Source organism: Branchiostoma belcheri, unplaced genomic scaffold (genome assembly GCF_001625305.1).
Source record: "Branchiostoma belcheri isolate BF01 breed outbred unplaced genomic scaffold, Haploidv18h27 scaffold191, whole genome shotgun sequence".
In the NCBI taxonomy this organism is placed as follows: Eukaryota; Metazoa; Chordata; class Leptocardii; order Amphioxiformes; family Branchiostomatidae; genus Branchiostoma; species Branchiostoma belcheri.
The window spans coordinates 169,903-194,952 of NW_017803391.1; the positions used below are offsets into that span (position 1 = coordinate 169,903).

Below are 25,050 nucleotides of genomic sequence, written 5' to 3' on the forward strand. Positions count from 1 at the left end.
GGGATTTTTGCATTGGTCCTTTTTTCGCCCAGTGACTTCATATTTTTTTCTTACAAAATCCAAGAAGCAACATATTAAACTGTTATGGCCTGAAAGACTGCAAAGATGGGTACTTACTGCGTTACTTGTGTTAATGTCTGTGCTACCCTTCAAGTATTCCAACACCTTGTCCAAGTTCCCTGCTCGTGCTGCACGCAGGAAACTCGCATTCCCATCACTCTGTAAAACAGGACGAAATACAGACATGAGTTACCATGACAACATGTATCAAATACCATGTACTTTCACCTTCAAACTCAGCATCTCATTACCTTCTCTTGGGAACATACAACGTAACAAGGATCCATAAAACCTAATCAGAGACCTATACAAAATTTATTTAGTTTTAAAATACTTTTTAAAAGTCAATTCAAATGATTTTTTCAGAGACATATTTCTGCCATTTACGGGAAAGCTTGCCTTTTCCTCATGGGTTATCAGATACCCAAGTAAGTAGAAAGGCATAACAGGGTCTCTGCAACCAGCCCAGAACTTTGAGTGTACTGGTGCATGCAGGTAATGTGCCCTTAATTTGTCTGGACCCCTTAAGGAGGTCAGGTAAGGATAACCAAACCAAATCTTATTGATCACATCATTAGATTGAAGATCCCATTTTTGAGACCTCCAAGTCACCCAAGGTGAGGGCATCATCAGTGACAAGATCTTAATTTCATTAGCACGAGGATGTAGATCTTACTTAGTCTTCTGATACCGCATCTTTACATCCAATTTTAACCCATTTTTTAATTCATTCATTCCTTCATTTGTTCATTCATTCAGTCTGTCTCTGACACAATGTATTCCTAGCTATCCCTCTTTATTTACTCAATCTTTCCTTTAGTTAAATACTCAATTCGTCCAGTTATGCATTTGTCCATCCATCCATCCATCCATCCATCCATCCATCCATCCATCCATCCATCCATCCACCCATCCAAATCAGACTTTCAGTCTACATTAGAGTTGTTATCACCAGACTGCACATTGTCCACACTTCATTCATTGCTAAAGAACCAAATCTAGCAAGACAAATACTACCCAGGCACCTTCACGCAGACAAGGATGCATCAGTGTGTAAGGAAATAGATGGAACGCAGCATGTTGCAGGGATTGGACATAATCCATTTGCCAGGCTCCGTTTTACACATGGAAAAGTCATTGCGGTAATGGACTTGGCAGGGGGATGCAATGGTGAACATGAAAAGTTCCAATTTAAAAATTACATGAACTACGATGTATGAAACTTAAACTTGTAGTCCATTAAAACAATAAAAGCTGTTAACTTTTCTGGACTGATGTACAAACATACAGTCACAGTATATAATAAATGTAGGAGAGCCAAGATGATTCGACTAGCAGTTCTGATAAATTGATGTTCTTAACATTGACTTTGCAACAGCAGTGCAACTGTCAACCACACCCACACTGACACTGTACATGTCTGGGCATGACCTTAATTTTGGTATATGGGCATTATATAATATCAGCTATGTTATTGTGGCTGGGAATTAATTACATTCAAATGAAGGATGCGTGGGAGAATTACAGATGAGTAATTAAGGGAGCTTGGAGGTCAAGAGGGACGAGATACGTAATCAGGCCGGATCATGTCTTGACCACGTATGGCATGCCAGAGTGCCACAGGACAGCCCTGCCGCAGGCACCCTCTGCCTTGTTTTGGCAGCATTCTTCAGATGTTCCTGTTGCCGTCTAGCCCTGGGGATGACACTGTGAACAGCACCAACCCCACCAACTACAACACCAAACTATACATTCCCCCTCTCAACCCTCAATCCAAAAAATGAAGCAATTGTAAAATGTTCAGTGGGTTAATCAGTCCCCAGCCATGGTTTGAATGCTAGATGTGCCAGCAGCAGTAGTGTTATGAATACAGAAGCAGGGAGAGGGTGCCCTGCCCCCCTCGGCTTCCGGCTAATGAGTTAGCAGCTGTCAAACATGTCCTTAGCAAACAAAAGTGCAAGGAAAGTACGTCGCCTATGTTTGCCCTCATAAGTCTGCAAAAGGAAGGTGTGATTCTAGTTACCGTTCCAATTTCGATGACTTCTGGCTCGGCTAAATGCGCCTTCCCTTCCTCCATTTTTTGGTCCCGCAATACCACTCTGATCTACCCTTGGATTCCACAAATGCTGCCCCTTCGGTGGAGACTGGGACAACCCCAGATATATATTTATAACAGAGTCACCCACTCCGAACCATCAAATTTCACAGTCTGACATGACACCAGTGAGGAAAGGCTCTTCCACGGGTCCCAAGCCTCCGATTCATAAACAGGGCATCCTTCTCACGTCATACGTCCAAGTTCCGACCGGAAAAACGTATTCCGAACTGCCAATGACAATAGACGGTCATAAAAAAATTACCGTCTGGAGGCTTGAAGACCAAGAGAGTGACGTTGTGCTAAAAATAAAACCCGCATCATGGCACATTCCATTTAGAGACACCCATATATTATTACACACACACATTGCTGTTCTACTTTCTACAAGTCATTTCACATGGTTGACATTGACTTTAAAGCTCAAAGTCAAGGGAGGGGGAGACTTGCAATTACTCTTACGGTAAGTGATGTTACCAAAGTGGTATCAGTCTTGAGCTCCAAGTTATGGCTGCAATAGACTATGCGGTTAATAAATGGCAAGATGGAAAAGAGGGAGCCAGCTGCCACTCGAGGTATGCCTGAAATGGCAATGATGCCTCTGCAACATACATCCAATAATCACCGCAGTTCAGACCGCCTCCACAGCCTGGCCGCCTCTAATTGGCATTCTGGCTGTAGTTCAGGACATTGCAACAGAATTTTACAGATCAATGTATGTTGTCTCTCTTAAATCTAAGACTGCTGATCTCAGAAAACTATTGCTACAGGCAAAGAGAGAGCTATTTGATACAAGCATGATACAACACATCATACAAAACAACAGTTTTATTACGACAGTAGAGCAGAGTTAATCTGATGCAACATCCGTATGTAAAAATAGCACAGCATTACAATCATACATGTCTGTCTGTCTGAATTCCCAGTCTGGTGACAATATAAAGCTCTCAAAAAGGCAGCTCAATGACTTCAAAATCAGTCTTGACGTGTTGCATCCCATCTCTTGATGTTCAAATATCCCGTTCAAGTACTCCCCATGTATGGAGCTCAGGGTGTGAATGTCCTAAGGATGGGAGGAGGGTACCGCCCATCATGATTGATTGACAGCAGAAACAGGTGCACAGATGACCCAGTCAACATGGAATACTTCCCCTATCTCCCCATGATATTTCACAAGGTCGTTGGCAAAGTCGCACCACACAGAGACCTCAGTACCTACACTGAACCTTCACTAGGAGACTTAACCTTGATCTAGATGTCTCCGGCCAGACTTGATATAAGGGGTTGTGTGATCTTTGAACCGAGAGATCATATTACACCCAGCTGTTGTTTCCAAGTATCAACGTGTCCTTGCCACCCTTACAACAAATATAGCACAAAGAGGCCGCGGGAGGGGAGCTAAACCGACTTCCACTGACAAATGAGCAAAGATACATTAAAACATACGCTAGATTACCACCCAGTCACTGCGAAAATCATATAGCATAGATCAGAACCAACTAATCAAGAGGACCAGGCAATAATGACATCGCTCTACTACTGGTTAGGTACTAACCTCCTTGTGACGATGCCTACGCTTTTTCCTTGGTTTCTCCGGGCTCTTCTCTTCCACCACAATGACAGCGGATTCTGACATGGTTTTAGTTGCAAAAGTGTTGCAAATATGTATGCAACACAATATGCAAGGACACACAAAACACACAAAAGCGGGGAAAGCACACAAAAACGGGGGAAAGTAGAGAAAAGGGGAAGGCTTACGCCTGTACACTTGGACCAGGGATGGGGGGAACTAGAACATACACGACACTAGCTACGTTAGGCCTATGGGGATCAAATTTCAAAACATTCCTGTCGGTCACCTTATATCATCGGCCGGGTCGTCATTGGGTAGAAGTTTCCTTAAAAATAACAATCGACAGCATTCCAAGGGTTTTCCACATTCGTGCTTCAAACACTGAATGTGCTGCTGATAGGAAACAGCCACACAAGGTAGGGAGAGATAGGTTTTCATGTTTCGCAAAACTAACGTCTGGCATACCGTCAACATCTCGAGGCGCTAGAATAGCTGGGGCATTTTGGGACAAGATAATAAAGCCATATGGGAATGCCATTTCCTCTGATGACTAATGGGTCCCAAATCTCCTGTCTCTTACTCATACATTCTTAAGATATTCTTGAAATTCTTGAAAATAACTCAAGGACAGCTATGAAAAGTACAACCTACATTGAAGACTACTCTTAAATGGAGAATGATTTCATAAAGTTATAAATAGAATAACAGGATTAAGTGTTCCAGCTGACAAGTGTAAGTTAACCTAAATGTATGACCTGGCCCTGTCTGTTGGTGTCAGGGTTGCAGCTAGTAGTGTTGACATGGTCTCTTGTATAGCTACACCTAGCAGGTAACATGTCTACAAGCTAAGGAGGCACATGTATTTAGTATCGATACTTCGTTTTGTAATGTTAGTTCCACAAGTTTTCTGAAATCACAATTACTGTGGAAATAGATAACATTATCTATCAGAGTGTATTATTTATATTTGTGTTATGATAGCTCATCCCTTGCTAAATATGGATAAAAATAGATATTCCTCCTAATTTTGTTGCTACTGAACATTACTTATGAGGTTGTAGATATGTTTAGAAGAGACCATCAGTGGAACTAGGCCACCAGTGATTATGTAATGGCTTCAGGCTAGATCAACTCCCCCCCCTGGGATGAACCCCAGGTTTCCCAGGATCCCCTGGGGTGTAAAACAGGTGCAGTCCTACACCAAAGTGGCTTCTGTATTACACACAAGACCCCATACTTCCTGGGGGTTCTGCCTGATGAACTGCTCTGAACAAGCAGTTGATAGTGATCTCAATACAAAGATTACTCCAAATATTCCTGCCATTTCTTTAACATTTACCAAATCAATTCAAAGTAACCTTACATTTTTGACAAAAATATCATCAAACTGAAGAAGCTGAAATGATACAAATGTATGTAGCATGTGATGGTATGGTTTTCAAATACTGTAAAATGTCAATTTTTCTAGTCAGACAAGCTGTAATGATAGACAAAAAAATGTAATATTCATCCAGGCTAATATGAAGAGAGTAGCAGGTGTGACAATGTGGTACCCAATGCCCCCCACCCTTCACTCCACATGCCCCTTCTGTTCCCCACAGGCGGGCTTTGTTATGTATGCTGCTCCAGACCATCTCTTCTACAGCGTATTGTTCCTTACGCTGCTGGGGGATTTCCTCCACTTATGACATATTGGTGGGCGTTGGACCATCCAATAGCCAAGCTGTGATGATCTCAAATACACACGTACCATAAAATGTAAACAATGACGCTGTTCAGAGAAATAGAAAGACATGACTATTTTTAAAAAGTGGGTAATAATATATATAGCATGTGATGGTATCGTAATAATAAGCAAGTACTAGTAATAATATTTGTTAATGTTACTTTTGAAACTAATGTTACTATTCAAACTAATAGACTGTATGCTAATAACTAATATATAAGCTGAAAATATGTCAATCCAAAAATATTGAGAGTCTTCAGCTGTTGGGTAAAAATAGACATTATTTATCACATATTACACTATCACAACATAGACACTACTGTAAGATCTTATGTCCTTTTGAAATTCAAGCTTAATGCCAATTCTAACATGTAACTTAAGCTTCTTCCTACTGCCTACGTAATGTACATTTTGTAACCCCATATCCAATTGAACTTTAAAAGTGTGTCAAATGGCTACATGTGCCTTGCCATGCAAGGAGAAAATTAACTTCTACGTTCTAGCGTTACTCATTTTCCATATTTCATATGCAAGATCAACACAATTATAGAGCTCTGAAGGTTTGAAGTGGACCTCTTTTGTGCCCACTTCAGCATGTGTTATAAGCACCTCAAAGCAAAGGCGACATAAGGGAAAATATCCCTATTCAAAGCAGATTTGCATGGGTTTTTATAACTCCTCTGGGCATTGAAAAGAGCAGATTTTCTTTCAACCAGAAAGATTAAATCTGTTGCAATCTGAAGATTAAAGGATTAAAATCCAGCTACGACACAGAGATAATATTTACTGGGACTAATCACATTTCAAACAGGTTATCTGACAAGGTATAGAGATTAAAGAGATCGAAATAAAAGAACAGTAAAGTCTTTAATCTAATCTGAAATGCAGGAGAAAATGCAATCCAATAGCTATTTTGTCATTGAACACTTTCCCTTGCGATTCGCTTTGAATTATTCAAACTGTATGAAATAACACTGTAGAAATAGAATGTCCAATTTTCCAAAATCATTATGGCAACAGCTCATTTTTCAAGATAGCTGATAATGAACCATGTGAAAACTTATCTGTACTGGCAGGCATTATCCAAGATCTGCCAGGATATTTGTGATGTTGCTACCAATTGTGAGTCAGCATGACAAATGACAGGATCTATAAGACTTGAAGACAGACTTGCAAGCAAGAGTCTTAGAGGCCACTATAATGTCATGTGTAAGGCATACATCACACCCACTACAACTGGTTGTCAAATATACACCTGAGGAGACTTAACCGTGAACATGCTAAGGAGTGTTGTAACACGCCTTTAGTCAGTACTGGGTTACATGTAATTCAGCCTGCTGATGGTTAAAAACAACCTTTTTTCTGTAGGTACGATCATGATTGAGCTCTGTACAATGAATATACTACAATCATACAATGCAACATCTTTCTTCCAGTATGATCTGCAATACGGCAATACCGGTAGCCAATTTCCCATGGTGCAATTCAGTATGATTGTGAAGTGCCTGTGTGCAATATCTCATGATTGCTAAAAGGCAGTAAGTATGGACCAATGTATCAAAGTTGTCTGGAGGTGAAGTGCAAGGAATATATCACAGTGCAATAAGTTCTCGCTGTGAAGTTCAGCAAATTACAATCAATATATGATACTTAACAGCAAACAATTCTGTCAGATCATACTCACACTATAAGAAAGCAGAGATTTCACGAAGGATACTGGTACCTGTCAATACTGTTGACAAGGACTTATACCCTTACACTCAGTGGCTAATAAACTATGAGCCTGCACATAAATTTGGCAGTATCAATACTCAGATGTTAGATCACTGGCCAGCAGGAACAAAGATGACCATTTACCTTCTTGACTTTTATCGATGCCAAGCTAAGCTACGAGTGGGGATATATGTCAGCCATTCTATGTATAAATGCTAGAGTCAGATGCTTGACCGCAGATGGCAATTACACTGGGTAAACAAGAGCATTTCCAGTGTATTTAGATTGGATGCATCTCATTATGCTCATAATGTGAGCAGTGAGGCCATGGGTCATTGTTTGTATCAGTGAACAAACAACACTCAAGGTTTTCAGTTATGACACAAAATGATCATTTGGAATTGGAGAAAGTCAATATCATCATCTGTTTTTACAGCACTGTTGATCCAACATTGAATGACATGTTTACCCCTTTCCTAAATGGACTACCAGAATACATTGTATTCTAGGACAGTTCTCAATGACAATGTATTATCACTGGAACAAAATATAAACTTACATTGATGCGATAGCATAACCAAAGATTAGCAATCCAAGGAATATTTATTGAGTATCATTTTTAACGACCATACAGCCTAATACATGACAATAAACTTTAACTAATGGTTTCTATGATGAGTTCGTGAAGGTGAAAGCATGTAATAACAATCATGATGAGATGAAAATTTCCCCTTTGCAAGCAAAATGTCAAGGGGAGGGGCCCAAGAATTGATATGCAGGCCAGAGAGGCAATATAACAATTTCAATCATGAGCACCAGCATAGCGTCTATGACACAATAATACAAGTGACTAATCATGTACTGGAAAATCTACAACTATGGTTCTAATGTGCCTCTAATAAGGTTTATTCTGGGTCATACATGTATCTCTGATAATTTACATCCAAACGTAGAATAATTTCTGGGCATTCATCTTATACGTATTTGTATCACATACAAGCTAATCAAGTTACTAGTTCGTACCACCTTCCTGTATGTAATTTCCATGCATTCAGGCCTTGCAATAAAACATGGATACCATATACATACTAATTGTGGGAGAAAGACCTCATGCCGCATCGGCAGATATTGTATTGATCTTATTTTGGACGTAGCTTGAGAGATCATACATGTGCATTGGGGACTTGATGAAATTAGCAATGAGGATGTGGGTGGGCGGATCCTTATTCAGTTGCAGAGTTACAGCCTGAATACCATCCCCACCTGCGTTTTACATCCTGACATCCTTTCCTAAAAATACTGGACAATTTACAAGAACAGAACACATGAAGATCAACAAAATTTCTTCACATCGACACCTCTTATCGGACATATCTTCTCTGAAGATGCTAAAGAATCAAGCACTATGTATACATGCAGATACATTCTGTTATCATCCCTCCATCAAATATGGCTGCCAACATCAGTGGAAGAAGCGAGCATTCCGAGACTGCTAGCAGGAGAAACTCCCCGCCTGCCCCCAAATCCCCACCCTACCCTGTAGGTAAGACAAGAAACAGACTTACATATCCAGAATCAGACTTGTCCTGCATCATTCCAGCTCTCTCACACACAGCTCCAGACAGAGCTGCTCCAACCTACATCCCAAACTCCCCACTTTTGAATAATTCAGCCTGGAATAATGATCGCGTCCCAGGATGCACACATCCAGTCACGTTCGGGACATAAACCTGTGATTACTGACATTCGACATAATGACATTCAAATCACATGCCTGCAGGATGGCCTGGCTATTTAACGAATTCTGGCCTCATTTGCATGCAGCATGCCCAACTGTAGACAATAATATTGGGGAAAATGCATTAACAGCATGTCAGTGACAGTACTTCTGCAGAACGATGTGACCAATACTGCGCAGGGAAGAAGATGAAGAGGCATGAATTGATTTGCTGCAATAGGGGTACCCTGGAAAGGTATGAGGCCATTGCTGAGAGGGAGAGAATGGCAAAATCTCAGGTGTCACATGACAGTGATTGATGTGAAACTTTTGAACAACACTGCCTCATCATAGCTTTTCTCTAATTAACACAAAAGCAAACAATAACTTTAAAACTGTTCAAAAAATTTGGACAGCATATCTACAACGATAAACTCTTTTTCCGACACCAAAGATAGAAAAATAAGAATCAATATGGCCTCTCCGTTCTACAGCAGTTGATGTATAATCAAATATTCATGAGATGGAAGATAAAAACTGTATCAGGCCAGGGGCTGAAGCCAGCATACTGAATTTTTCATGGGGTCCCTCAATTACCCAGGACTGACTACATTTCGCTGCAAAGACAGACTTTCCAAATCACATTTCCCGGAGACAAATGAGATTTAAACTCCAAAGCATCCTGAATATTTTACAAGAAAATCTTTGCCCAAGACACATATATAAGAAGAAGAAATGATGAGAGAGATACAATATTTCGCCCTCCCAGCATTAGAATTCTGGGCACATGTGCTGGGGCCTCACGATCGATAAATGGGGCGTTCTGGGATACATCAGTATGATTTAAGGTGGGGGGGAAGGCGTATATGCGACACAAGCAGAATACAAATCTACAAATATTACATACTTCAGAACAACTTCCAGTAATAATTACCTATTAAACTAATTCATTCAATTTATTTTTTCACAGTTCACAATATCACAAAATGTTGGTTTACATATCACACTTAAATACAGCACTTGGTTTTGGAATTCCATATCAATGTGATGGTGACATTTCAAACACAGGTTCCATTATGGCAAGTGAGTACAACAAAAAGGAAGAATCCCAGCATGTCCAATACACTGACAGAGCAGGAAATATCCCCTTCAACGATTGACCCTCTCCAGGGTGCTGAAGGTTGCTGAGTCATGAAATGTCCAGGTACCAAAAGGGCCCCATTCTCCCTAACTGTTCTCCCATTGGGCAGGCATAGCCATTCCCTCCTCATTCATCAAACTATACACCCATAAACACAGTCAGGTAAGGCTGCAGTGTATCGGATACTTTAACCTTTTCTCTATACCTATATGGCCATGGATATAGAATAAATAATTAATTTCCAAATGAACTAATTGATTGTGGTTATTACTAGTACCTATCCAATGGAAAATATTAATTTCGCAAAATTGGTAAGTAGTAACATATATACAGTATTTGTAATACAGACACGTATGAAATTAGACATTATGATTGCGTCAGTTGCTGGAATCGTGACAATTTCTCAGCCCCGAAAGCCAACAGTGATGGTGTACATGTACGTCTACATGCTCATGTAATAAAGCAGGATTCAGCCTTGTAGCATTATTGGTTTCCACCCTTGTAAAATTTATACTTCATGCTGTGATAGGTCGGCCTTGGCAGCATGACACAAGCAAACATCAAGTTGACGTCATCTTGATGGTAGGGGGTCTCGGGTGTAGCATTATGCTCTTAATTTCTTATGAAGGCACCTTAAGAGGTTGAGCTTTTAAGACAATCTCAAGGACTACAATGCCCTATAAAGCCCTAATATTCCTTGACACATACATGCATTGTAAATAAAACTGATGAACAATATTCATTGAATCTTAAAGAAAAATGCCAACTTAAATGTGTTGTGCACAGAACTTTATGACACAGTGTACAGTTTAACGCTACAGAATTTCTTCAAAGACATAACATGAAAGAACATCCACCATACTGTTTTAAAATCAAATTTTGTATATCAGTTGTACAATCATAAAATCTCCATTCTGACTAAGTAGATCCTTTCCTAGATTATCAATCAGTAAGAGCAAGAAATGACCACAGTAAGAGATGAGGAAGGCAATTATTTCTCTTCAACCTTCTTCTTGTTGGGGCACTAGCCCGGTTGGTAATAAATTTGCATTCAATTAGTTGTGGGGTTAGGCAGGACAGATCTAGAGAAGGCTAATCTCTACGTACCACACTGTGTTTGGTGGTAAGGATACTAGTAGTACATAAATGTATATCTTTTAAATGGTCAGCCTTGTAGTGAAAAATCACATGACCCTGCATATAGGACAAACCCTGCACCAGTCTTTAATTAATCTCTGCAATTTATGAAACTGGGGCAAAAACACTATTGCCTATTTGACAGCTCAGCACACTTCCATTAACAGCTAATCTATGATCATCAAGCATTTCTTGACATCTCATCTAGGTGAAAATCCCTTTCCTAATTGAGGGAGAGTTTTTACTGGAATTGCTTCATATTTTCTTCACATTACCATTTTTCATATACATGTAATAGTCTTACGGAGCACAGGTGGCGGCTTATTCTTATTCTGTATTACAGACTGCGATAATATACTACTATGATTATGTTGCCCTTTTCTACAAGTTTCAACTTTTTAAAATGTTACTTGTCTTGAATAATTTGGAAATCTAGCTGAACATGTGGACATGTACATTGTAGGTCTTAGTTCACTATTGTTAATGTCCTGGTAGTCTATGTTCTAAGGTACATGGTTACATATGTATCTAAATTTAATTGTCCTAACGAAAGACTTGAGCTATTGCAAACATGATACTTCCAGAATAACCAACCATCAGGAAAGGCTTTTTTTGGGTCCTTAGAATTGTTGATAAGGGATACTAACTGACAACATTTTCTGCATCCACATAGAGGTTATATATCAAACACCACCTGAACCCAATGAACTCATTTCCACCAGACATTGATTTATGGCATGCACACACCAGGGGTCAAGTGATATGGCTGGCTTGTTACAGGGCAGGTCAGTGTCTACTACCATATCACATCTTCAAAAGTACATCACATCTTCAAACACTATGGGGACACTTAGAGCAGAGAAGCAGATCACTGATAAGAATTCTGCAAGGAGGCTTGGATCCATCAGAGGAGGAGGGAGTCTTGATCTTTGGACCTTGCAGAAGATTAAACGCAAGAGCGGACGTCAGGAAAGAGGGTATCACACCCACACACCAAGCCAAGCCCTAATGCTGAGGCAGAATGTACGTCTCTACTTTTCTGATGTGGATCAATAGCTAGATGTAGATAGTAGACATTCTGACTGCACTGGGGAGTCATGGGCTGGCATGAGTAAAACATGTGAGACTGGTCAATACTGCACACATTAAGAAAATCTAACAGTCCATATGTAAAGTTCCAATTCATTGAGTCTTATCTGAGTTGTACATTGTGCAATAGAATTTATCTTATTCTTGACCTAGAGGTTGCTAGTGGTGACGTGACCTGCTGGGGGTAAAAATTCAGTGGACTTCTACTGTCTTGCCACGTATCTTTTGAAAAATCAGCCCAATTTATATGGAAAACCTAGTGTTATGCCTCAGTGACCTTCCCAATACCATGCAGCCACAGTCTGTTGAACTAATGTAAGGTCAAGGAAGACTACATGAACATTCCAAGTACCAGGCTATCACAAAGCCATCAAACAGTTGAAGTGTATGAAAAGTTTTGGCATGAAAACATGGTAACATAATAAATTTAATGAAAGTGTTCCTCAGCACAGTTCACAGCTCTGCATGCCCTTTCGGTAAGCATAAATCAGGCCTTTAACGCAAAATGACACCTAAAATCAACATAAAAATGTATTAACATAAGCCTTGTGATTTAATGTAATTTACAATCAGCTCTGAGAATTTAGCATGATTCATAATCACTACCCCTGGCCAACAACAAGATGAGTATAGCACCTCTAGCACGGTGGGTGTGGCACCTTGAGCACTAAGGTAGGTGTGGCACTCATTAATAAAGATGTCCCTGGCATCTCCATGAATATGGTGGGCGTGGCATCCCCATCACTAAAGTGGCCATGGCACCTCTATCACAATCATCTCTATCCCCAATTTGCACTGCTAAATGTGCCACGCCCACATCACAGCATGGGTCCATTGCAACAGCCACTTATAGATGGCCTATTTCTCAGGCCTGGCATTAGAGGATTGCATCAATCTGGTATCATTGAATTTGACTCATGAATCAGACTTCTACATGACATCAGAGCCTTTATAACTAGAGATCTCTTCACATCCTTTTCAGTCCGTTGTATCAGCAGAATTGTCTTTTGTTCTGCATCCTGTTTTTTTCTTTCTCTCAGGACATTTGACGCAGCACGATCCCGGATATAGCCAATACATCCTTATATCACGAACGACAGATGCAATCCACAGTTTGCTGCAGGCATCCTCCAACTAATTTATCTGCTGAGAGATTTCCCACGACAGCCATTGTAGGAAAATAGGATCAACCAGAAATAGAGCTCAATATAATGAAGGAAAAATCGTTCCTTGCCTTGCGCTCAGTTTTTCGTGAAATGCGCATTGGGCCACGTCTGGGAGTGAAAGGGGTTCAATTTACAACCTTTCAGTAAGTTAAAAGCTGCATCAATCTACAAATTACCCTGCCGCCAGTCTGGAAAACACATTTATTATTCCGCTCAGTCCGCCTGCACTCAGATACTAATCTCGTAATTTCCTCTAAATCTTATTTCCATCCAAGAGCAGACACCCTGGGAATTGTCTCTCATCTTTCCAAGTGCAAACGGTTCGGAACACTGTGATGACACATATTCAACCGAAAAATTCATGCCAAAGTCTTTTCATAAAGCGTTGAACCAGAGCCAGGTTATCAAATATTGATGGCTTAGAGTCAAGGGAGAAGTGTCGACCTGAAGTTGTTTGTTTGATATTAAACAGATCACCTTGAATGTTATCTACTTGAAACCATTAAAACTATTTATTGTACTAATGTCTCCAGACAATTCAGCTAAATTAGACTGTATTGCATTAGAGTGCAATTTAACTTCATTTCTGAAGTTCAGAAGCTAGCCGCAACTATGTTAGACTTTGATGCAAAGAGCTACACTATGCTTTGTCCTAACCTGATCCTCAACACAATTACCCTGATGTAACAAACAGAAGAAAAGATTTGCCTTCCCAGTGCAGCAGTCAACTGTTTCTCCTCCTTCTCCCAAACATCCGTTCAAACAGTACCGGTAACTGTATATTGCATGACTAGAGTTTACAGGATCAAATTTACCTGACCTGAGCAAAGCACACTTACGGAGACATGTTGACATACATTGGCTGGAAAGGAAGGCGCCACCGAGGGAATAACAATGAATCCTCCGGCAGGCCAGCAGAGCTAGCTTATCTTGTCTGAAAGGTTCAGTCTCATTTGTAAGGGATTATCCACAATGGCAGCAGAACAAGCAGACATGAAGGCAACTTGACCATTTGTCCACCATCCATATATTTCTCGTAATTCCAGCCAACCCATTTTTAACGCCAGCCTTGCTACCATTGGCTCCTTTTGAAGCAGACCTGGTATTTGTAACCATTGACAGAATCAAACTGCCCTGATACATGGCTGAAATGGCTGCTACAGTGAATGTTTCAGCCTGAGTGGGTAATTTGTCATTTCCTGATCCAATTTCCATGTTACAGGCTTTTCCAAAATGGCAAAATAGGATGAAAGGCTTCAGTTTAAAACTGATCTCTGGTTGCATCTTTAATTTCTGTTGCACAGATACAGTCATTCCCAAATAGATACAAACCAATTTAACAAAGCTAGTACACAACAAAGCCTAGTGGTATATGCCACATTTTCAGGGAATCGAAATATTCTAAATCTAGATCAAAGTATTGAAATTGTAATAATTGTGTAATAATCTATGCAATCAATATTGTCAAGTTCAATTTCAAGGACCTAGCAAGTTATGCCTGAGAAAAAAAACAAGGTTACAAGTTGATAGTATGATAATATAATTGTTTTTGACCTCTCAGTCTGTCACTACATTATTGATCTGGGTTGTCAATTCAATTCGGTCAACCCCCAAAAAGTTGGCTGCCGCAAGTGACATAATTAACTTGATGAAAGATGTTGCCATGCCAACAGAGAAATTGACGCATTCACAACATCAAACACAGAGAAGAACTAAACCTCCTCCTCTGGCTTCTTCTTGCTTTTCTCCTTTTCTTCATCGTTGTCTTTGGGTTTCAGGGAGTCCTTTTCCATAGCCTCCTTTTCTGCCTTCTCTGGTGTGTTACCGTCCTTGGGGAAAAAATGAGGCGGCTTCAATTTAGGGAATGAGAAGACAAATTTCCTGTATTGATTACACCAATAGAACATAATCAAAATTTATGATGTTCTCCATATATCATAAAACAAAAATGGGAGTCAATCTACAAGAGTGCCTTGCTTCAAAATATGGCACATTTTCATCACCAGTTGTATTGCAATGTGATAAGTTACTTCTTGTTGAAACACTCAGGATGTAGTATGAAAATTGTCAACTCTTAAGTTCAAATACATATGATCATTGTAACGGTAATTTGTTACAGGCTATTTTGATGCGTTTTCAACCTTTTAAGGGCTAATTTTCTATTATTGGCATCTTAAGCACAGGAATCAGCAACTATAGAACTTCTAATTACGAAATCAAAATCACCGTACACATAAAAGACAAGTACACAAAAAGCAATGCTATAAAACATGTGCTCAAGGGAAATTTTCGACAGTGCCATTACCGGGTATGTCTTTTTGTTATTACCCATTCCAGTCCATTTCGAATGAGCTTTTAAGCAAGTGAATTGCCCAAAGGAAGTCAGAAATACCTATGTTCCATTTTACGTGCCGTATGAGAATGTAGAGTGATCTCAATGCTAGGCTTTCGTGCACTTTTACATGAACAGGACCAGAGGGGTTTTAGATGAGATAAACCTCAAGGAAAAACAAATCTAGGTGCAGCGTGAAACTGCATCAGTTGTACAGAATGGGAAATGGGCGAGGACTTACCACTGGGATTTCTTTCAGTTTTTCCTTCTTCTCGGAGGGTCGCGTACAAATCTGACACAAGATGCATGCCGCGTCGGGGGTCGTGGCAGAGCCCGGAGTAATCGCCGCCGTGTCAACGTGCTCGCAGGACGCGCTCGGAGCGAGCTGTTGCTTCTCCCCTTCCATCTCGTCCCACTTGCTCCGGTGCCGTGTACGTGCTAGGTTTCACTATACCTCAGGGGATCAGACTCAACCATGGAGTGAATCCAGCCGACGTCGCTCCAGAGGGTTCACAACTAGTTACAGGCTGCTGTGAGCAGAGTTATGGTCGGTGTGCGGAAAACAAGGAAACTACATTAGCAGCCGGGGTTCTATTGACTAAACTTCATCAGGCCCCACCTACTAACACCTATCCAGGGAAATTTCTCACCCACAGGCGGGCATTCATTTTCACCAGCGTCAAAAGGTCCTGACATTGATATCTATCAACTCAGGTATAATACGAAACTTCCTATGTGAGTGCTCATTTGAATACCAGGCGTAACTCCACAGTCGGGGTCATTATCATAAAACGGCAGGGTAATCCCATAGACTCATTGGCTGATTGGAACGGCAAAATTTCATAACGGTACTGCCACTCATCATTTGTCCCCCAGCTACTGTAAATTGTTCAAAACATCCATCATCATACTCTGTAATGTTACAGATGCATAAAGTTCTGAGGGCTTGTTTTATGAATATTGCAACTCTTGACTCAGGCGGCATTTTATTTGCAACCTTAATGCAAGAACGTCAGGAGCTAGATTGCATCCTGTCCCTCCCTCCGGCAACATAGAAATGGACTCCTCCCACAAGAGATCTCCGATGAACCCTCCGAGGGAAGGGCTGACATGTGATTGGGCAGCAGAGCAGCTCCAGACAAGATGGCGGCAGACCTTTTAGCGTAGCTTTGGAAACAAAATTAATGCAAAGTCTCCGGCGATTCCCTGCACGCTAGATCCCGATGCATCAGACTCAAACTCAATTAGAGGGAACAATCAGAAAATTATGATTTAAGCCAAAACATGAAAGCATTATCAAGGCTATGCTGACTTTGACAATGACACAGTGGCATACTGAGATAATGCAGGATAGAGGAAATAAAAGGCAGAGCAGACCTAAATGTTATCTCAGACAATTGATTGACACTGCAGCGATGTTGCTACTAGTAGGAATAGTAACATCAACTTTAAACCCTTGAACAGATACCATCTTACAATCAGCCCTGTCACATGCACAGTGTACATACAAATTACAATGTCATGTACATGTATAGCAGGGCACCCAGTGTACAGTCAAGTAACCATCATGTAAAGCTTTTAAACCCTAACAGCCATGCTACAAAGCTGTATAAGTACAACTTTGAATTATTCATGTAAGGTAGACAGTTGCTGACAGGCAGGTCCCCAAAAGGGCTTGTTTGCATTTCTTTGCCATTATGTGTGGTCAGTGATAAGACTTCAGGTCTTGCCTTGAGCATGTACAGACAAACGTAGCTGTGGTAATGGTTTATACTTTACAGTTTATAGGGAAAATGGAAATGTCATTGTGATAAACATCATCTCACTATAAAACACGATTATACACAATGCAACAAGAGTAAAAACCTTGAGTTTATAATCTATCCCCTGATACATCTATCACAATTATGTTACATAAAAATACACTGTGAGACAAGAAAGATGACATGAAATTATAACTTGTCCACTTTTGTCTTGAAGTCTTGAAAAGAATCCTGTCTAACCAGCAAATATAGATGATAACGTTACATATTCTAACAGTTACAGATTTTCTCTGATAGAGAAATAAAACCTCTTTACAGTATGAGATAGTTTTGTTGAACATCTTCTGTTCAACATTTTTTAACATAATACCTAGCTTGTATCAAAGTTACTGTAGTGTAGTCCTTGAGCTGACTCCATACCTCTACATTAAGATGGCTGAGGAAAATATTGCATGATAGTCACGTACTGCTTCCCTGAAATCTGATCACATTAAGATAATGCCTCAGAGGTGGGTAAGACTTAAAAGCTGCCTATGTTTTACCTTCACCGCTTTAATGTTGAGTCATAACCTGGATCTTTTAACGTCTGCTATATGTCTTCTAGTGCCAGGGGCCATACATGTACTTCTCTTGAAAAATCTCACAGGTGCAAATGTCACAGCATGGGTACATGTAGGAAATATTCAACCATTAGGCACCTTGTAATATTTCAATACCTTATCATCTTGCATCCTTGTTAAAAAAAGTTGGAGTATGTACAAATTACTGTAGTTGTTGGTAAGATGCCTAAAGCAACAACAACATTGGTTTTGAAACAGTATGATGAAGAACAAAGAACTGACTGGTACAAGCACTGAAAGGCCAACTTGAAAGCTAAAAATTGTGAATATCTGTTTAAAATCTTACATGATGGCACATTCAGCACCAAGGACAGACATACACATTCCTGGGAACAAGAACTTAAACAAAATGTTCAAAACAATACTGGTAACATGTTTACCTCTTCTGTCATGCCCTAAAACCAGTGAAAGTGTTTAAAACAAAGGAAAGAAGGTATGACTATTTTGAAAAGTCCAAAGGATTGAAATGGCAATCAACCTTAAGAAAAGCACCATTCTTTTCCATGCTTGTAATCTTGTTTTGCTAACAGTGTATGTTGTTGGTACTAGTACTCCCTCTTTCAGAAATGATGTGAAATGCAGCCTGCCAAAATACACGTACACATAGATTCTTGTCCCATAATAGTAACATTTATTTAGATGTGGCACAGTGCACTGTAAATGACCTTACCTGACTATAGGGTAAGACCTTTCTTCTCACAAATACTGAGGTAGATAATTATGCAATGACATGCTAGAACAAGTGTATGCAGGTCCATTGCAGTAATTGCACCCAATGATACATTAGGCACTCTAAATGTTGGTTGAAATCTTACTGTACATACAATCATATTATTACCTGTAAAAGTTGATCTATGTCAAAACAGTAGACACAAAAGATGTCTCATATCTTGTCATATCATTAAAAAAAATCATTTTTAGTACAACATTTCCTCGTTTGCCAGAAGAGCCGAACATACTAGTACTGTGCAGTGTCTTGTTCTTGATAGAAAATCAATGTGTAAAATGGGAGGGGATGGAAAGCTGTTTGCACATTGTTGACAGACAAATAACATCATTTCTGGCAAACATGTCTGCTGTATAATTAGAGTAACATGTACAGCAACATAACTGTTCCCACATATCATTTTAAAAAAGCTGCTGAACAAAGAAGGGAGTGGACTGACCTTGGCCAAACGTTTCAATTCCCCATTTTTGTTTTGCATTATTTTTCTGTTTTGACCGAGGTGGGCGGGGCAGTAGTATTGGTCTCTTACCAATATCCACAAATTGTCATAGACCATTCCATCTTTGTCATGATGATATATCATCGGTATATCCCAATAAATGATGCACTTCTTCTGAACAATTAAGCTGAACAATTAATATTCTAACTTAGTTTAACATTATCTAACATAACAACAGCTTACTGATAGTACTGTATAATGAAAACATCAAGCAGGAAAAAAACAAAATAGAATCATAATAAAAATTTGGATGATGGCAGAAGATTCTCGTATTAGTTATTGTTTGATATTAACATCTTCAGCAAGTTTGGTGCTATATACATGTATGAAATTAAATATGCAAGTAATTATTATTAGCAGATGGTGTCTGATTCTATCTGGAAAAACAACAGCTTGCTACAAATCCAATTACCATGGTACAAATTCAATTACCTACTAATTATAGACTTAATATTTCACACAGGATTCCTGAATACCTTCATGGTTCCAGCTGGCTTGAGCTTGCAGCAGTTTTTATATTATTTGCAAGAGGAAAGGAAGCCACAAAGCAGGGAGAGACGCAGCCATAAACACCCATCCAAAGGACTGGGGTTCAGATTCTCTGGCACTCTGTGCAAGGGGATCTATTTATAAGCTTACACTATTTGAAAGATCAGTAAGTTCTTGCTAGATATATTTGAACGCACACTTGCCCCGGGGCACTGCGCAATTATGACAATCAGTCACTAAGCTTTGGGGGCAGATGTGGCAGTGATTTGAATGTGTATGTTAGTCAACTGTCAAACACATCAACTATGCTGTGAAAATCACAATGTAAGTAGCTTGTATTAAATGATGATCATTACATGGCTGTTGTTATTTCTTGTATTACCATTTCAGTTATCGACAATGCAACAGTACTTGACAAAAATCAGTGCTGGCAATCGATATATTCCATTTGGGATATAACACTGGCAGACCAGATTCTAGACTAGACCGCAATTAAATTCCACACATAAACACACGCACGCACACAAAAATACAGCGACATACAAAGCACTGTATGTGCATTCATACACGCACCTTAATTTATTGCTATTTAACCAAAACATGACCATTTACAACAGTACTGTACAAATTGTTCTTACAGTAACTTCCATTCCAACAAATTAAAATACTTCAAAATCTGCAATTTACAACATAGCAACTATGTTTTTCTATGATACTAGATGAGTCTGCTGATCACTTCTGATGTATCAGCTGCCTGTCATAAATCCTGTGAGAGATAGGGGGCCTCGTTTGACTACGTCCCTGTCCAATGAACACAGCATTTCACCATGCCTAACTAATTCACAGCAGAGAAAATCATTGATAGCCTCAGGCTAACAGGGTTAGCTCCTGACGATCCTTTTCAGTAAGTTAAGTCTTCCATGTCAAAATAGTTTCAAACTGAAGTGCAGTACTTAAAGGACTATGTCGGGGTGACATTGAACTTATCATAACTTCAGTGATGGTATATGTGTCATACCTGTCAAATCACACTAAGGATGGAGCACTCAACTGTACTGTAGGGGGTGATACATGTATACATGTACCTTCACATCTTGAGCTTACATTTCTTTGAATAGTTTGTCAAATTGATGTCAAACTTACCATTGATCTCAAACTTAAAATGGTCATAATAATACACAGGAGCTACGTGTGTAGAAAATAGGTTTCTTGTGTCTTAGTTTAATGCATGAGTATCCCTGAGGCAGTGTAATACATCAGAGATTCCCTGCTATGTCTGAAGACAAAACTAGTTCTTCAACAAGGTGTACTGAGGTGACTGGGCCTTGGGCAGATACACACACTGCACTGTACTTTGTAAACAAACCAAGACAAGAGACTTTCAGAGCACTAATACTAGTGGCACGTGTATGCAACATTCACTTCACAAATTTGAGTCCATAAAAACTTTAGAGACAACATTTATGCATTTAAAGAGAAGCAGACTAGAGCATACTGCCAGGTTGTATGCAACCTTGAGTTCTAACAATCATTATTCCCAGGCAAAATTTCACTCTCTAGGCTGAGAAGGAACTCACCCAGATACTTGAACGACGCTTTGTCTTCCTCATGTCCTGAAGAGCCTGAGGGACACGTCTGGTGTACTTCTAGCCACCATTGTTAAATCTCTGCAAACCTTACAAAACCAAACTATCTCCATTTAGAGTGGATAAACACATGTGGTGTTAGCTCTTGTCACTTCTGGTTGGGCAGGTGGTCTGACCTTTGTAATCACTGAGGTCAAGAAATTGTCATACTTGCTACAATGTGACCCGATTAGCCTTGTATTTATTTAATTGTCTGTGAAACTATGGGATAGACATAATGTTTGTAAAATGTATGTGAGATTTAAAGAAAAATCACCAAGGTCCCGGTCCAGTTTCAGATCTTGAAACACGGATTTTCAGGGTCAATCTTCTAGTCACTAAATCTACAAAGTAAGTTTTAACAATACAACCTACATACAGATTGTCTTATCCAGAATATTTCCAGTATTAACACATTGACATATACACTGGATTGGGTGTCTTGAGATGTGTCAAAATACATGCTATACAAGGCAGAAGCAGGCATATGTATATGATGTGTACATTCAGACCAACACACTGTAAACTCATGCCTAGTCCTAGCAGCAGTGACACAATGACCTTACAAATGGGGAGTAAAAACATCAGCCCCTCCTCCCCCATGTGCTGAATGACTACAGCTTCTCTGTAAATCCATCCCAGTCTCCAAATGTCCAGATCAATGTTGTTGCCATGGAAATGGCTCAATCAATGTGGGATTCGGGCGCACCAATATGGTGGCCTCTGCCCCACTCTATATTCGCCTATCTTTTATGGGAGCAGTAAATTCGGGGCTAGTTCAATAACCTTGCACAGGGGGGAAAGTCAATTCATGTATCTATCCAAACATGGGCATCACCATGGACATTGACACACTTTTTTGTAAAGATGCATATTCTGATCTTTGGAACATTTCTTAGTCTTTATCAATCCCTATTTCAATTACTGCCTAGTGTTTGTCTTTCAGACCACCCAAATTTAATTTGATGGTTCTTGGATTTTTGAGATAAAATATGAAGGGACAGGCATAGTTATCCTACAAAGGCTAAGATAGGAGTCATGAAGTCAATGTACCAAACCACTGCATTGATATATGAAAATACTGTAACAAAAAGCACTTTATTTCTGCAACTGTTGGGGCCAAAATGTGAACATTCTGGAGTTGATTCAGACACTTTAATCCAGTTATCTGAAAAAAATTAAACCAAAATCAAGGACCAATTGATTAAATTGATGTGGCCACAGGTCAGAAATATCATTGCATTGTAATTATTGTTAGTTCAGAGGACTTAGACATCTCTCAAACTCAACCTGTTAACATCAATGTCCCAATGTGACAACAAACAGGATGAGCTTTAAACATTATCAGGGAGGCCTCCAAAACGATCCATACGTCAGCCAGCCTCATTACTCTTGCCCTGTTTAAACCTGAACTTGGCTGACATAACAGGCAAGTAATGACCATGAACCTGACAGGTCAGTATGCATATCTACCCTAATGGGTCCCATCAACATCTGTCTCTTGTCTTTTTACATGTGGTGCAACTCACTGCACACTAAACATGTGAGGAAAAGATAGCAGTGCAAATTGTACAAAAAAAAGATATTCCATCCTGTGTACAATGTAATTTTTATCTTACTAGCTCAAAAACACAATTATTGTAACTTTCTACACTTCTAGAATACAAAACCTGTTGGTCTCTATTATGAAAATTTGGGCATCTTGTTTGAAATTCTTGCACATCTTGTTTTTTCTTTGTTTGCTCTTGCATTTAGATTTTGGATGTGCACGGAATGTCTTCCATAAAATTTACTTACTGCGGAGCATCATTAAAATAAGTATATCAACCTTGGATGTCTTCCGAAAACAGTATAAATCTTATCAACAAATTAGTGCCATTAACCTGATGATAATTATAACAGTACATGGCAAAGATTTTTAATGTAGAATTTACAAACAAAAATTTGCATCATCTTAGCTTTCTGATTGTGTGACTGTCAACTTTAGAGAAAGATTTGTGTGGCAAAAAATATGCAACATTAAAATCTCATTATCTAAATTCAAGGACGTTTGCCAAAAGGCTGAGATGGAGTCGTGTTCTGTACAGGAGAGAAGAAGAGTTCATTTACATTTTAATTAAAAGTCATGTAAATCTTACTATCAGCTAAATTAAGCTGTAATTCAACCAGCAAAGGTACTTTTCTAGGTAATTACTTTTTCAAAGGTGGTACCAAAGTTCATCTCTTATCCATGCAATGCTGCATTACAAATTTGTTGTGTATTAAAACTGACTATAGAAGGATTAAAAAGTAAATACGAAAACTGCTTGAGGCTAACAGCTCTGGAGAATCAGTAATGCTGACAAGGTGAATATGGAACAAATCCAAGCTCAAACACTGTCATAACACAGATGGTCTTAATACACTGCTATCAATCATATTGAAATGACATTCCCTTACACAAATTGTATCTATGTCATTTTTTTTGTCTAAGCAAAGATATTGCTACCATCAGCAAGAAGTGAAGATGCATTCTTTCCAAACTTTACCATTTCTACCAACTTTAAATTGTGCTACATTTCTTGAGTATGTTACCTTCTTGTGTATGTTCCCTTCTGTAATGAATGTTTTATACCAAGTAAGTCACTATGGATTCCATAGTTAGTAAGTCCACTCTGGAACGTACAATAAAGCTGAAGCAGGTACCAATGCCATGAAAAACCATCTGTCGTAATAACTGGTGCAGTCTGCATGGCCAGGAAATACATCTGGGTTGTAAAAGGGAAATCTTGGGAGCTTAGAGGCAAAGCTGCCAGTTCTGCATCATTTGTACATGAGAAGAGGCATTTCCCGGGCAGAGCCAGAGAATGCATCATTAGGGTATTGGGTAACCTGGGAGGTGCCGCCTGAGCCCCATAAACAATAGGGTGCGCAGCAATTGACAGGCAAATAGACTGTGAAATGAAATTCCAAATATATAGCACAGGCCTTACAGAATTAGGAAATAGAGCAAGAATAGCAACAACACAGATAAATGTATATCTTTTCGTCACTGCGTATCAATCTTAGAACCCTGTATATCTAAACATATTGCTCCATTCAGTATAATCCCCTTGTCTCTCCTGACTGTGAGAAAACAATCAAAAATTCATACTGCCAATAGATTTCCAATAAATAGGAGAATGAACTGGAGAAAAAGCCAAATTAAAAGATGCCTCCAGATTTCTGCATTGACTACAAAGCTATGACATCGTAACACATAACTATACACACCATAAACTATACCTTGCAATGTTTTCACTGGAAATGGATAGATCTTTCGAAAATTCAAATGCTAGATTATTGCTATCATCACAACAAAAAGAAAGATTACACTATGGAGACCAGGTCTTGATAAAATCAATTTATCTATAGCAGATGAGGGACCTGTGGGATAAATCAACAGTCTACAAATGAAAAATCATGTGTTGTGGTCGCAACCTTTTGGATTAACTGACCACATTTAACGTCCATCCAATACTATCGACATCTTACTTCAACTCAAACTCATTGATTCCATTTATTCCATAATCTAACCTCAAATACTTCCCTTGTAAATG

General features: G+C 39.4%; 1 protein-coding gene across 1 annotated transcript in view; it reads right to left on the reverse strand.

Moving 5' to 3' along the window:
- Positions 1–16,470, reverse strand: part of LOC109468093 (ankyrin-2-like) — a 20,396-nt gene extending 3,926 nt beyond the window's left edge. The window contains exons 1-3 of the mRNA XM_019766330.1: positions 15,991–16,470; positions 15,136–15,246; positions 118–219 (exon numbers count right to left, since the gene is read on the reverse strand). Of these exons, the coding sequence (XP_019621889.1) occupies positions 118–219; positions 15,136–15,246; positions 15,991–16,155 (378 nt within the window). The 5' untranslated portion in view covers positions 16,156–16,470. The remainder of the gene's footprint in view (positions 1–117; positions 220–15,135; positions 15,247–15,990) is intronic.
- Positions 16,471–25,050: the final 8,580 nt, after the last annotated feature.